Below are 15,080 nucleotides of genomic sequence, written 5' to 3'. Positions count from 1 at the left end.
ACAGTGCACAGAAACATGATTGTTATGTTCATGCACAGCACTGAAACATTTCAGTAAAATACACCTTTTGTAACATAACAATCACTTTCTCACTGACCCTTGGCAAGCACACATCTCGGTGAACATCCAAAGCGTGGTGAGTGTTGGCTGGGGGTGCAGGTCACTCTACATGGGGTAAAGGGCACTCTGCAAGGGTTGCGGTGCAGCTGACTAGGGAAAAAATTCTCCCACACTTTTCCACAAGTGGGGGTCATTATAGCAGACATCTCACTGCTAAGGGTAAGCAGGGAAGCAAGGGCACATCTACTACATACTTGTGGCTTCTGCCCTGGTCCCTATGCTGCTCACCTGTGTGCTGCTTTGGTCCCTGCCCAAGTGACTGCTGAATGGCGTGGAAAAGTTTCCTACAATGGGGGAAGGAACAAAGCAGCTCTGCCAAGGAACCTTTGGCAGAAGATTGCTGAGTACGTCCAGGAAACTTTCCTAGAGATCTCAGTATGCATCAACACCCTGTTCCGCTGTACTGATTAGTTGTACAGGGGAATGTCCAGCACACAGAAACACAGCCAGCCTTGTATATTTCTATACCCTGAACCCACCTCCACACTACACAAACCACAGCCACGTACCAGGCGTCTCCTCTCCTGCTTCTTGCTCGCTGAAGAGCAACTGCTGAGACTGGTAGACACTCCAGAGTGGTGAACAGTTCCTGGCTGGCTACCTGCCCCACCGGGCGACCCTGCCAGGAGCTCCACTTGGTCATCTAACTCCACCTCTTCATCAATGACTTCGTCCTCAGGGTTAGGTGCTCTTTACGCCACCTCCAGGCCTGCCGAAGTATCCACCGGGCTCTTGGCAGTGGAAGTGAGGTCGCCACCAAGGATAGCGTCCAGTTCCTTATAGAACCGGCAGGTCTTAGGTGCAGCACTGGAGCGATGGTTTGCCTCCCTCGCCTTATGGTACACCTGCCTCAGCTCCTTTATCTTTGCTCTGCACTGCAGCGTGTCCCAATCATAGATCTTTTCACAGAAGGTATCAAAATTCCTACTGCTCAAGTGCAGCTGGGACTGCACAGCCTCCTCTCCCCATATACTGATCAGATCCAGCAGTTCTGCAATCGTCCAAGCTGGAGAGCGTTTGCTGTGATAATCTGCCATGGTCACCTGGAAAGGTATGATGAGACCTCTCCATGCTGAGCCAAAAGGAAATGGAATTTCAAAAATTCCCAAGGCTTCTAAGCAGGAGGGGCAGATGGTTGTTTACCTGACTGCAGGGCAGTGGAGTTCAAACTGCTGACCAGAACAGTCAGGATGGGCATTGTGGGACACCTCCTGGAGGCCAATTAAAGTGATAAAATCAAGCGTGGTGTCAACACTGGCACTTTGTTGACAAAAATTTTGTGCAAAAAGCCTTATGTCTCTCGTTGGGGTGGTTTTATTTTGTTGCCAAAAGAGGGCATTTTTGCCGCCAAAAGTTGCATCGCAGTGTGTATGCATTCACTGTTTTGTCGACAAAAGCTGCCTTCTGTCGACAAAACTTTGTAGGGTAGACAAGGTGTTAGGTCGACATAAATTGCATTACGTCGACCTAACTATAGTGTAGACCAAGGCTAAGATGTGCTTTGGATACTTTTATGTAAGCGAATAGTGCCAGCAGAGGGCAGTATTTGCTATGCATAGGTGACAGCATCTTTGAAAGGTGCATCAGGCAATATTGAGAGCAGCTAGACTATGTTCTAGTCCTTAAGAATAAGGAGAACTTTCCTTTATCTAGAATGGATACTTCTATCTATTTAATTTATACTAGACTAAGCCTGAAGAGTCACAGTTGTCAAAGTTATCAATTTTAAAACGAGGTGAAATGTAAATAAAACAGAATGGAAGAAGAAGCAGAGGAAAAGAGACTTTCCATAGAGTCATGAAAAACTTCATGTGGCTTCAGTCTCATGAGATATTTTATTTACAATTTTATAATTTCCAGTTGGCAAATTTGAAAATTTTACATCTAATTAGTATCTGTGCTTTTAAAATAAACGAGGGAGAAATGTTTATTTGACCTCTCTATATATTTACATTATCATAGCTCTTTGACTGACCAAACGTGTAAGGAAGGAGAGATGTTGTTTATTAAACATTTTGTTAATTTCAACGCATCTGGTCTAATCCATCTGAAAGTCTTCTAAAATCTGGTAATTAGTGATAATTATAGGTGCTATTTAATTGACAGGATCCTGTTCCTTAGGCTCCAGTTTAATTGCAACCTTTTTCTTAACATACTAGCTATGTGGTCTACCTCACTTTGCAAACATTTTCTGTATAATATAGCACTTTGTGTGGTATATAGCACCTGACATAACTAAACTTTGCAACACTCTTGTCATGTAGCTAAGTTTATTCTTCACATAGAGGTGTAGTGACAGAGAGAGAGAGAGAGATTAAGTGACCTATCCAAGGGCACAGAGAGTGGAAGGGGCGTCAATGTCACCATTAGAACTCAGGAGTTGCATCTCAGGCCTATGCTCATCACCTCTCTCAGGTACCTCTAATTAATTAAGTCTTTGTTTATTTGGAACAGAAGAGGATGTTGAAGCAAAGAATAGATGTTTGATAAAAACAGACAGGTATATTCTGGAACATCACCCAACATTGAGAAGTGTCTTGGTACAGAGAAAAACAAAATTATAGCATCAATTCCAAATGGTAGAAGATTACGTGCAAGTCATGGCAGTTTCTGAACTACCAGCATGAATCTTTAGTGGGTCTGAAGTACAGAAAGGTTGCCACACATCACGATTTTGTTAAAGCAAACAAAATAGGTTAAACCTCTTTCATCCTGCTTTGTTATAAATTATGTTCTTGAACGCTGTCACATGAACCAATAAACCAAATAATTAATTGTATATGTTTGTCTTATCTTTCTGCTTTCTTGATCCTATGTTAGTTGATCATAACTGAGAATTCTACCTATTTCAGGACTTGTATCATGACAGATTGAATTGTCCCTGAGTTTACCCAAGACCCAAATTTATGACATACTGCCACAGAGAACAAGTCTGACTTTGTGTTCAGTCGGTAAATAATTACTTGTTTCTACAACTTATGCAAGAGAGTTCATCCTCTCACACATCCTCTCCAGCATAAACCCATCAAAGAATTTTGGCACTCTGGAACATGCAAGGGCTCTAGCAGATTTGAGAAAAATCTGTAATGTATTAAATTCATTGCTGTGCTTTTGTGCCAAGGAGATGATCACATATCAGACCATATCAGCTGGCATATGCTTGTTTGGGAAAACTTCACCTGATATCTTCTGAGATGTTGCTGCAACATTACAGTGCAAGCCATAAGAATTTCCAAGGACAACTGATACTCACTGATATTCTGAGTCATTTTTCCTGTCCTAAATTATGTAATGTTGTTGGATATGCTAAACCAAGGATAAATGAGAAAAAGACTTAATTAATTAATGATCTGTATAATGCTTTGAGGACCTCAGGGGGAAAGTGCTACAGATACAAAGATGTCTAACCACACTATTTTATTTTAGGTAAGACAACATCAGAGATAGATTAGATAGAAAATTATCCATGGCAATGGTAGCTACTTTCTGTTATAAAACCGTGTTTTCAGTTGCTTATAACTATACTATAAGCAAAGTTTGGCCTGAAATTTTCCATAACGGATGGCTGCCTCAGACTGATTTTTTTTGGAAAGTTTCAGCTAAAACCATTCTGCTGTTTGAGAATGAAGCTAAGAAAAAAAATATTGTTCTGCCCACGTTAAATTTTTATAACTGTTTTATTGAGACGTTCTAGTGCCGCCATCGCCATGCTTTGGAACAGTGACATGACATGTGTCAGGAGAACTGCCCTAATGTTACGCACATGTCTTGAGCTGTTCTGTGAAAATCTGGGAGCTGCGTGTGGAGCTGAGAGCCCAGGCTCACAGCCCCCCACACTTCCCCTCTTAAGCTGTTGCAAGTGCTCCTGGTGAGGACACATGCCACCGACAGAAGGAGTGTACTGTGGACATCAGCCACCAGTGGTTGTAAGTCGATCTAACATAGGTCCACTTATGTTTCTAGGGTAGACATGCCCATTAATGTAGATCAGTCCTCAGTATAGTTAGATCCATAGAAGGTAAGGCCAGAAAGAACCATTAGATCATCTAGTCTGACCCCATGCATATCAAGCCATTATATTTCACACAGTTGCCCAATAATCTGTGATTGGTTAAAGCACATCCAGCCTTGATCTGAAGACATCAAGAAATGGAAAATCCACCAACTTCCTTGGTAGTTTGTTCCAGCAGTTAAAAAGTTGTGTTTAATTTCTAATCTGAATTTGTCTTGCTTCAGCTTTCAGCTACTGTTTTTTGTTAGGTCTTTCTCTGCTGGATTGAAGAGCCCATTAGTATCTGGTCTTTTCTCCCTGTGAAGGTACTTGTACACAGTAATCAAATCAGTGCTCAATCTTCTTTTTGATAAACTAAACAGATTAAGTTTTAGATTGATTTTTAAGTCTCTCACTGTAAGGCATTTTCTCCAGTCCTCAGGTCATTTTTGTCTCTCTTTTCTACACCCTCTCCAGTTTTTCAACATCCTTTTAAAAATATGTACACCAGAACTGAATGCAGTATTCCTGTGTCTATCTCACCAGTGCCATATACAGAGATAAAATAACTTCCATATTCCTACCTACTGCTTCCCGGTTTATACAGCCATGGATCACATTAGTCCTTTTTGCCACAGCATGACACTGGGCTCTCTTGTTAAGTTGCTTGTCCACTATGATCCCAAAATCATTTTCAGAGTCACTGCTTTCCAGGATACAGTCCCCCAGTTTATAGGTATGGTCTGCATTCCTCATTCTTAGATGTATAACTTTGCATTTGGATGTATTAAAACAGTTTATTTGAATGTATTTGAATACAGCCAAATGCAAAGTTGTATTTCTAGGAAAGAGGAATGCAGTGACACAGATCACTCTGTGCTGTAAAACTGAATGGTCTCTTACCCCTTTAGTGGCACAGGGAGGACAACAGGCATTAGGTCAAGTGGTTGAGGTATGTGCTGCGGATCTAAAGGTCCCAACCCACTGATGACCGAGGTGGGGGTCAACATGGTTCCACATAATGGAACTTCTGTGTTTTTAGTTTGCTTTTTAAAAAAACCTAGGAAATTACATATGAAAATAACTTGGTCAAAAGAAGATTATTAAGGTTGCAATATCAAGCACTCAAAAATTAGGAATTGCCAAAGTAAGGTTGCTCATGCTCATCCCAGTCTTCCGCCACCTCCTCTTCCCAGTTCCTTACCCCTAAGCTCCACTTCCCAGACTGCATCCCCGCCTGCTGTGTTGTACCCTTCCATTGTAATTCATATATGGCAATGGGGTGAAGTGGCTTCTCTGAGCGGTTTCACTCATTGTTAAGAGGAGGAGAAGTGAGAACAAAAGGCAAAATTAAAGTTGGAATTGGAACTTTCCCTGAGCATTGTCAGTATCAGCTATTCAGGTTTTTTTTTAAAACTAAAACCTCATTAGTTGATTTTCACATATTTATTGTAAAATTAACTCTCAATACTCTGAATTTTAAATTTATAACTTTTCTTGTTACTGTTGTTTTAAATTACTCACAGAGACTTATGACTGTAAAATAATTTTTTATATGGAAAGTTTCCTAAGTTCACTTTTGCTTTTATTAAACAAATTTCTACCACTAGGCCTGCTTTTGTCCATCCACTGTAAAAAAAAAATAACAGAAGGCCCTAGGGAAGAAACCTGGTGGCATTTCCCCTAAATCACTCTATGGGAAGACAGAAGTTTGAACCTTGGTGGAACAAACAAGAGATTCCACAGTAGAATTTTTAGGCCCTCCTGAGATCCACATGGATCTTAGGGAGATGGGCAGGAGCCCAGTACCTTTGGCATGAACTCAGGGTTTCCCTATCCACTACCCTATGGTTTCTAGGCAGTATAACTTATCCTGCTCTTTCCCAACTCAGCCCCCAATAATGGAGGCTCTACAGTACATGGGGAACCACAAAAAACTCAGTGGAGCCTTGGTTACCTCAAAAATCAACCATCAAACTTTCCACAGAATACTCAAAGGCATTAGCCTTCACTGGAGATCAATGAATAAAAAAAATCTGGAGTTTATAAACCAAATAGTTTTTGAGATATTACATTAAAAATGTTAGACCTTTTCTGAAAATTAAAATATTATCAAAATATTATCCTCTCTCAGGAAACTGAACAGAAAGGTATTATTTTTGTGTTTTGTTTTTCAGGAGAGTGTATGTAAAAAAACCAAAGTATATGGAGTTTGCTACCATGTCTCTCTAATAAACAACAGAGTTCAAAGATATTATTTTACTGAAATGTAGTTCTTATTAGAAGTATTTTCATGTCATCCCTACTTCATTGCTCTAGGAGTAAGAAAGCTGTTGGTATATTGCTCAGATTCTCAGCTCAAAAGAAAATAAGTTTTTTATTTTGCACAAAAAGGAAAAGTATGTGTCTTTCTGGAGGTATGTAAAACATGTTGAAAATTGTCAAGATCTGAGGTCCAGAAAACTTGCCTTACAATAAGAGACGAAAGGAGATCAATCTAGCTAGCTTATTGAAGAGAAGGTCAAGAGGTGGCTTGATCAGTCGTTAGGCATCAGCACACTAGAGGACTCTTTAATCTAGCAGATGGATATGTAACAAAAGCCAGTGGCTGGAGCTGAAGTCAGCAAAGTTCAAATTAGAAACAAGGCACACAATTTTAACAGGATAAACCACCACTGGTCTGGCACAGATTTCCAAAGGATGTAGTAAAATTCTCCATCACTTGGAGTTTTTAAATCAGAATTGGCTGACTTCTAAAAAGAAAAAGTGGGTGCGGTAATATCTTTTATTGGACCAACTTCTGTTGCTGAGAGACAAGGTTTTGAGCTACACAGTCACTCTACTTCAACCACAAATTGTTGGACTAGATTCAGGAGTTCAGAGTGAAATTTATGGGTTGTGTAATACAGGAGGCCAGACAAGATGATCATAACAGTCCCTTCTGGGATTGAAACGAATGGATTTAAAGGTAAAATTGCCTGGCTTCACATTTTGATTCTGGTTTTGTCAGACAGGAGTGAATCACGGTTTCTGAAACCTAACGCTTTTGGTTTGCTGAGATGGATCACACCAGAGCTGGCAGGTTTTGCAAATCTTATTACTATGTTTCATCCAACAATTCGTGTCATAATGCAGACAACCTGAATAATTAAACAGTAGTACGCTGACATGTTACTTTTCATATATTTGAGTAAGCTGTGTCATCCTGACACAGAAGAAAGGTAGGGAAGTTTAGTTATCTGCAAATAAAAATATTAAGAGGGCAATTTTATTTTTTTTAAATATTACTTCATACTACAAAGTTAAGAGAAGAAACAGGGTTGGGTCCAGCACAGTCTATTGTGACACAAGGACCCATTAGTACCAGCTGGCAAAGGGTTCCATGTTCTATAACAGCAACTCCTATCAGCCTGACAAACTGACTACACCTAACACACTGCTTTCATAATATTTAGGTCATGTGAGGTGTCTAATAAAAAGGCCATGTGAGCTGTCTAATACAACTGTATGTCATATAGAGCCTCAATCATTGCAAGATGACTGTAAGGATATTTAAGGAGCTATGTGTATGTACTGAAAATATGTTTTCGAGTCTGTGTCCCAGGCATGGTTGACAAACAGGTTTTGCCAGACAAAGGGATGTATGTTCACCTATTGCCTAGGTTCACACGTAGATTAAGCATCATAAACCAACACAATGGAAGTCCATTTTGGACTCAACACCAGTATGTGAAAACAACTTGGAGCCAGCACACCAAGAAAGGAACCACAGGACTCATCCTGACTCTGGAGGAAAAACAATGAGCTCTAGGTAATACGAGGAGAAGCAAGGACATTTTGTTATTCTGCACTGAGGAAGTAAATGGACAGCGTGTTTACACTCATGAAAACAGGATCTCAATGAAGATTTGGTTGAATGCACTGAAAAAGGCTTAAGGGTGCGATAAACTTATTTAGACAAAAGGTTAGACTGCTAAGCTAAGTTTAGTTTTGAAGAAGTGTGTTATACTTTTGCTTTATATGTAACCATTTCTCTTTCCATTATCCTTGTTCACTATCTCTTAAATCTTAGCCTTTGATAATAAACTTGTGATTGTTTTCGCTATAACTATATCTCAGTGCTGTGATGTTATAAAGGACCTGATCCGGAGTTGTACCAGTCAAGTTGTACGTATACTGTTCTCTTGGGGACAAGAAACCTGGTAATTTCTGTGGGTATCCAGTGACAGGGGCTGGATACTATAAGGGAACGCTTTCAGAGGGGGCCAGGGGCTGGGATGCACCTGTTGCTAACCTGCAAGGCAAAGTAAGGGCTAGCAGGACCCTGAGGAGATTGTTTGGGTTGTTAATGGGCTGGTGGGGTCAGGGAGCTGACATCCAATTAAGTACACGCAAATCTTCCTCTCGCCAGAGACAGGGAGGTAACAAGGTGACTCTCAGTCCTGGGTATCCTGAGAAAGTGGCACATCTATCTACAACTTCTGGAATGTAGAAATCTCAGAAGACCATGAATGCTGGCTCTGGGCAGGCCAATCTTTTTAGGCTGAAGGTCAATTTGTTGCACAAGTCTCCTTTTTCTTTCAGCCCCCAAAATGTTTCATACTGGTAAAGACTGCACAGTGTAAGTGAGGAGTGATGTAACTCTAGGCCAGGCGTTATTTCTCCCTTGGTTGGGAGAGCTGAAAGCATCAGGCCAGTGTGTGAAAGTATTTTGAGTAAAGCACAAGAGTACCAGAAATTTTTCTGCACCTCCTCTATCCCAATAGCAGGCGGTTACAAAACACATCACCCATTTTTATTTGCAATGATGGTTCTCTAACAACTATCATCACTGCATTGGGGGACATCTCCTACCCATACTATTAGAAGAGTTCATGGGTTGCCACCCTCCCTGCTCCCCAGCTCCTCCTTTAGCCTTTTTTTTTTTTAAAACGTGAGGGGGTTTGGTTTTGGGATACCTGGTCCCTTTGTTCTTGCTGGTTCAGTTCCTGTATGGAGCAGTCCCCCAAAAGAGCCCAGTAACGTTAGCTGCAGCCCCTTTAAATTTCTTTTCCCAGTCAGCCCCATCTAGGACTTAATGAGCCTGCTTCTATACTATTTTTTAGATCCAGGTTGTCATATGGTGATGGAGGTGGGGGAAGGGAGACAGATTCCATCTCTGAGCAAGGATGCTTGTGGGATGTCCAATTCTGTATTCTGCAATTCCTTGCCTAGCCATTCAAAGTCTCCTCCTTCACGCTCACTGAGTCCCAATTTCTCTCCCCAACTCCCAGTCCCTCCCTCTCCCCAGTCCCAGTCTCCTTACCCAACCAGTTCCCACTTCCATCCCATTCCTCATCTGATCCGTCTTGCTCCTTGTCCCAATCTCCTTGTCCAGCCAGTCCCAGTTCTCCCATCACACCCCAGCTCCTTGCCAAATCTGTCTCTCCTCCCGCACTGCCCAGTTCCTCCCACTAGTTCCTAGTCCCAGTCTCCTTGCCCAGCCAATCCCAGTCTCCTTGTTGCTCTTCCCCCAGTTCCTTGTCCAATCTTTTTGTTCTGCATCCCCAGCCAACTGGCTCCCAGTCTCTCCTCCTCTCATTTCCCTCACTGGTTCTTAGGTCCAGCCTCCCTTCCCCTGGGTCTGAGCCTTCTTGTCCAGCCGGTCCCAGCCTTCCCAATTCCAACTCCCAGTCACAGTTTCTCTCCTCTTCTCCAAGCCCAGAATCCTTGTCCCAATTTACTCCTTTCCCTCCAGTGCTGGTCTGTTTTTTCCCCCTGTGTATTCAAATCAGATGGCTTCCTCCACCCAGAATGCCTGGGTGCCAACAGGGGCATGATCAAGAGCACAGGAGAGACAGGTTCCCTGCTCTCCCTTCCAATGCCTGGTCCCACTCAGGCCTGAAGCAGCTGGGAGCAACCCTTACAGGGAAGGTCCTTTTGAGCCCCTGGGCCTCTCTGGCCAGGAGTGTGCTCAGTTGCTCTGTGGGGAGGACTCATGTACAGTCTGGTCAGCGCTATGAGGGGATGGAGCATGCTCAGTGAGGAAGTTCAGAGATTTTAGTTGTTAAGCTCTAGCAAGTCTCTACTGAGCACGTGTGGACTGTGATTTTTCAAAGGCTTATAACTTGGTCAAACTCAGGTGGATTTTCACAGGGTTGGCAAAAAGCACATCCCTGACATAAAGGCAACCTTCTGCCAAATTTCAAGTTCCTACTCCATAGCCTGGGGGCACAACAGCATTTAACAGAAAAGGTCTCCATTTTTAATATGGGCAAAACAACCCATTTTTCCCTAGCCTCGTTTTCAGAAATGACTGAACCATTTTGTCTGAAATGTTCTAGTTCACTTTGAAGCAGACACCCAGCATGGGAAATTTAAGCCCACATGGGTAAAGTTTGCCATAGTTATAAACACCTGAAAACAGGGTCTTATAATAACAAGTGTTTGGTATCACTAATAATAGGCAGTGCTACCAGCCATGCCTGTAACACAGTTACGTAACTGGCTAATGTTATAATGCACTAAACTTTTACCTCTAGAGACCTATCTTCAAACCTGGGTTAGGTCATGTCTGAACAAGGACTTCATGGAACATATTTAACTTATGACTATATCACATAACTAGCAGAAAACTTGGCACTATTCATCATCACTGGCAATCTTTGCTTAGAAGAGGCGCAGAACTGAATAGCAGGCAATGACAGAGATGTGCAATGATAGTTGTGTGGAGAAGCTTGCACAGCACCTGTCTCATGCTTTGAAGTGCCATCAAACCATCACTTGAATGAGCATCAAGTTTACCCAAAATTTTAAACACATTATAATTTTGTTTACATGTGGATGTGTTTTGAGTTTTAATATTCAAGCAATAAAACTAATTATCCCAGCCACGTAATTCTATTTAGATTTTTAATTATATTCTAGGTTGCCTTCAAGAGATTATTATTGCACCATTATCCATAAGGAAACATTTACTGTTTTTCATAGGCGTTCACCCTTTTTTTCTTTTGAATTCACATCTTTTTTTGTAAGTTTTAAAAAACCATCTTTGGGATACCTGGGGTTTGGAAAATACGAACTTTAAAAAAAAGCCCAACAACTTTGAAAAGACTCAGTGTTAAACTGATCTAGATTTGACTGGGTACTCACTCTGTCACATAGCTCTTCAAATGTGAAGTCTGCAATGGTTCCACAAGCTTTATTCAGCTTCAGCTCTCTGCCTTGCACTTTTAGAATCCTTGGTCTAGTTACTATGGGAACATGAACAAAGACTCAATCTTGTCTGGATAATTACTATAAAATTCATCTCTTACAGATAGGAAATGCATAGCTTGATGAATAATAGCACATGATTCAACACATAAATTAGACAAAATGCTGATACAATGACTGCCACTTGAGTGTGGCATCAACCCATATACAGCAATGGAACTTATTAATTGGTCAGTGGAGATTGGGCATTGTGTTCTAAATGTATTCTCTTTCAAGAGAAATTAACTTACGCACAATCATTTTGTTTCTGAGCCAGCTCATCAAACAACTTATCCATGACAGCCTCCACATCAGCTTCACTTGTGCTACAGTGAAAAGAATAATAGAATATGAAATTAATAACACTTGAAGCCAACATCAAACAGCTGCCTGAGCCTGCTTAGCTTTTTGCCCATAAAAAACAGAGAACAGGATGTTATGCTCTAAATACAAACATTAGATTTAGAATACACTTAAAAGCAGAGAACATTAACTCTCAGGTAGATGATTCTACCTTATTTGCATACACTGAAAGACTTCTGTGTTTTGAGCCGTTTCCAGTAATGAGGCAATACAGGCAAAGCAAATCCATTAACACTATGTGTACCCAATGAGAAAGAAAGGCTTCTGGCTCTATCCTGCATGCAAAATAAGAGCAAATAGACAAGGCAAGGCAAAGCAGTCAAGCATCTGAAGACGTATCCTTTGAAATCTCTGAGAGGGGACATTCTGAAATTAAATATTGAAATGACTATTTTAAAAAAATCAAGTCAAACTGACTGTGCTGATCAAACATTTTCAAGTTAAAGTATCAGCTTTGAAATACCAATCTGATCAATCAACATCAATAAATTTATCAGATTTCTTCCCTTGTTTGGGAAACATCAGCTATAAACAGCAAAGACTCTCACAAAATCACCTTGTGGAGCACACAAACTAATTAGAAGACACTATATGGTTTATAGAGTCCAAATTTATAAGTGTCATCGTTTCTGTGACCTTTTTTCTCATTTTACTAAGCATATTATTTACACTTCTCCTTTAAAAACAAGAGTATGAAAACTGATAACAGTAACAAAAAATTATTGTATATCATCAAGCCAAAACTTAAGTATACAATACTTCGTCCAAATTCATACACAGTGATCTGTCAGTGAATTTACTGTTGGTGTGGAAGTCCACCTTTAAGAAGGTATAAGACACAATGAAGTTTCATTGGTAGCGTAGTTGTAGGCCTTTCTTAATTGACAAATGATGATCTATCATGTCGTACTATTATTCTCTCGTTTACTGTGCCTCAAGCACTTTAACTACAATTAACGTTGAAACTAATTAAAATCAACTGAATTAATTTCCAAGAGGAAATGTAACTACAAATAATGTTGTAGGTTTACAACACAAAGCTGTTCAGCGTTTCTGGGGTAGAGGTGAGTGGCTGTGGGGAAACAAAACCCCACATTGTTTTAAACTGCATCATGAAGTATAAAGTCAGTCTGAAGTGCTAGGAATGTTCTATTTTTCAGTGACACCTTCTGCAAGTGCCATTTCAAAGAGTAACACTTATAAAAACCAAATCTTCTAAATGGGAAGTTGTGTCAGCGTAACAGTATAACTTTCTTTAATTCATATTAGACTCTCTCATTAATAGTATTATTCCAGTGGCACATTACTGCAATGAAATGACATTAGGAAGGAAGTAGTTCAATCAGAAACAAACCAGCAAAGGGATAAGAATATTAAAAATTATTACAAATGTTTGACTTGAGGGCTACAATGAGCAGGAAGTGCATGAATACAGTTTTTTTAGGTGGATATTTCATTCCTAAAATTCCATTCCTGAGAAGATTTGTGTTGGAAGCTGACAGTGAGACCAAGCAAGTTTACTTCGATCATCACTCTCATAACTTTGGTTATTATATGCAGAGTCTGTTTGAAGAGGAGTGGAATACAGTTTTATCCACATTTATTTGCATGTTTAAAATAATAGACTATGTAGATTACGAAGGAAGAAGAGGATTGTGTTTTATAAAATAATTCTAAGTGATAACACTATAGCCGTATTATATAGGTGTCCTAATGATTGCCTTTACCAGAAAATTGAGTCATGTCAGAGCACACCTGAAGGAGTCATGTTTGATGTTAAACACAATTTTGCAGTCACTGTAGACAAGGACAAGCTGCGTTTAACATTGCAGTAGTTGGTCATGGTTAAACCCTGCTTGAAGCAATAGAAATGTAATTGTAGTAGGGCTGTCAAGTGATTAAAAAAATTAATTGCAATTAGTCACGCGATTAAAAAAATTAATAGTCGTTAATCGCACTGTTAAACAATAATATAATACCATTTATTTAAATATTTTTGGATGTTTTCTACATTTTCAAACATATTGATTTCAATTACAACACAGAATACAAAATGTACAGTGCTCACTTTATATTTATTTTTGATTACAAGTATTTGCACTGTAAAAAAACCAAAAGAAATAGTAGTTTTCAATTAACCTAATATAAGTACTGTAGTGCAATCTCTTTATCATGAAAGTTGAACTTAAAAATGAAGAATTATGTAAAAAAACCCAAAACCCTGCATTCAAAAATTAAACAGTGTTAAATTTTAGAGCCTGCAAATCCACTCGGTCCTACTTCTTGTTCAGCCAATCGCTCAGACAAACAAGTTCGTTTACATTTGCAGGAGATAATGCTGCCCGCTTCTGAAAGTTCTCACCTGAAAGTGAGAACAGGTGTTCACATGGCACTGTTGTAGCCGGTGTCCCAAGATATTTATACGCCAGATGCGCTAACGATTCTTATGTCCCTTTATTCTTCAACCACCATTCCAGAGGACATGCGTCCATGCTGATGATGGGTTCTGCTCGATAACAGTCCAAAGCAGTGCGGACCCACGTATGTTCATTTTCATTATCTGAGTCAGATGCCACCAGCAGAAGGTTGGTTTTCTTTTTTGGTGGTTCGGGTTCTGTAGTTTCCGCATTCAAGTGTTGCTCTTTTAAGACTTCTGAAAACATGCTCCACACCTCGTCCCTCTCAGATATTGGAAGGCACTTCAGATTCTTAAATCTTGGGGCAAGTGCTGTAGCTATCTTTAGAAATCTCAGATTGGTACCTTTGCATTTTGTCAGATCTGCAGTGAAAGTGTTCTTAAAATGAAAAACATGTGCTGGGTCATCATCCGAGACTGCTATAACATGAAATATATGGCAGAAGGCGGGTAAAACAGAGCGGGAGACATACAATTCTCTCCCGAGAAGTTCAATCACAAATTTATTTAACACATTATTTTTTTAATGAGCGTCATCAGTATGGAAGCATATCCTTGGCCGAAGCATGAAGGGGCATACGAACATTTAGCATATCTGGCATGTAAATATCTTCCAATGCCGGCTATAAAAGTGCCATGCAAATGCCTGTTCTCACTTTCTGGTGACATTGTAAATAAGAAGAGGGCAGCATTATCTCCTGTAAATGTAAACAAACTTGTTTGTTTTAGCGATTGGCTGGACAAGAAGCAGGACTGAGTGGACTTGTAGGCTCTGAAGTTTTACATTGTTTTGTTTTCGAGTGCAGTTATGTAACAAAAAAAAATCTACATTTGTAAATTGCACTTTCAGATAAAGAGATTGCACTACAATACTTGTATGAGGTGAGCTGAAAAATACTATTTCTTTAGTTTATAATTTTTACAGTGCAAATATTTGTAATAAAAAATATACATGTT

The 15,080-nt window shown here is 40.0% G+C and overlaps 1 protein-coding gene across 2 annotated transcripts in view; it reads right to left on the bottom strand.

Annotated features, from left to right (window-relative positions):
* Window positions 1-15,080, bottom strand: part of AFG1L (AFG1 like ATPase) — a 142,028-nt gene that overhangs the window by 20,661 nt on the left and 106,287 nt on the right. For both annotated transcript variants that reach the window (XR_005224661.2, XM_037894589.2), the window contains exons 9-10: window positions 11,600-11,670; window positions 11,243-11,343 (exon numbers count right to left, since the gene is read on the bottom strand). Coding sequence is in view for 1 of the 2 variants with exons in the window: in XM_037894589.2 (XP_037750517.1) it covers window positions 11,243-11,343; window positions 11,600-11,670 (172 nt within the window). In the remaining variant the exon portion in view is untranslated. The remainder of the gene's footprint in view (window positions 1-11,242; window positions 11,344-11,599; window positions 11,671-15,080) is intronic.

The sequence above is a fragment of the Chelonia mydas genome, chromosome 3 (genome assembly GCF_015237465.2).
Source record: "Chelonia mydas isolate rCheMyd1 chromosome 3, rCheMyd1.pri.v2, whole genome shotgun sequence".
Lineage (NCBI taxonomy): Eukaryota > Metazoa > Chordata > Testudines > Cheloniidae > Chelonia > Chelonia mydas.
The sequence above is the reverse complement of the archived record's forward strand: the minus strand, read 5'-3'. Positions and strand labels throughout refer to the sequence as shown.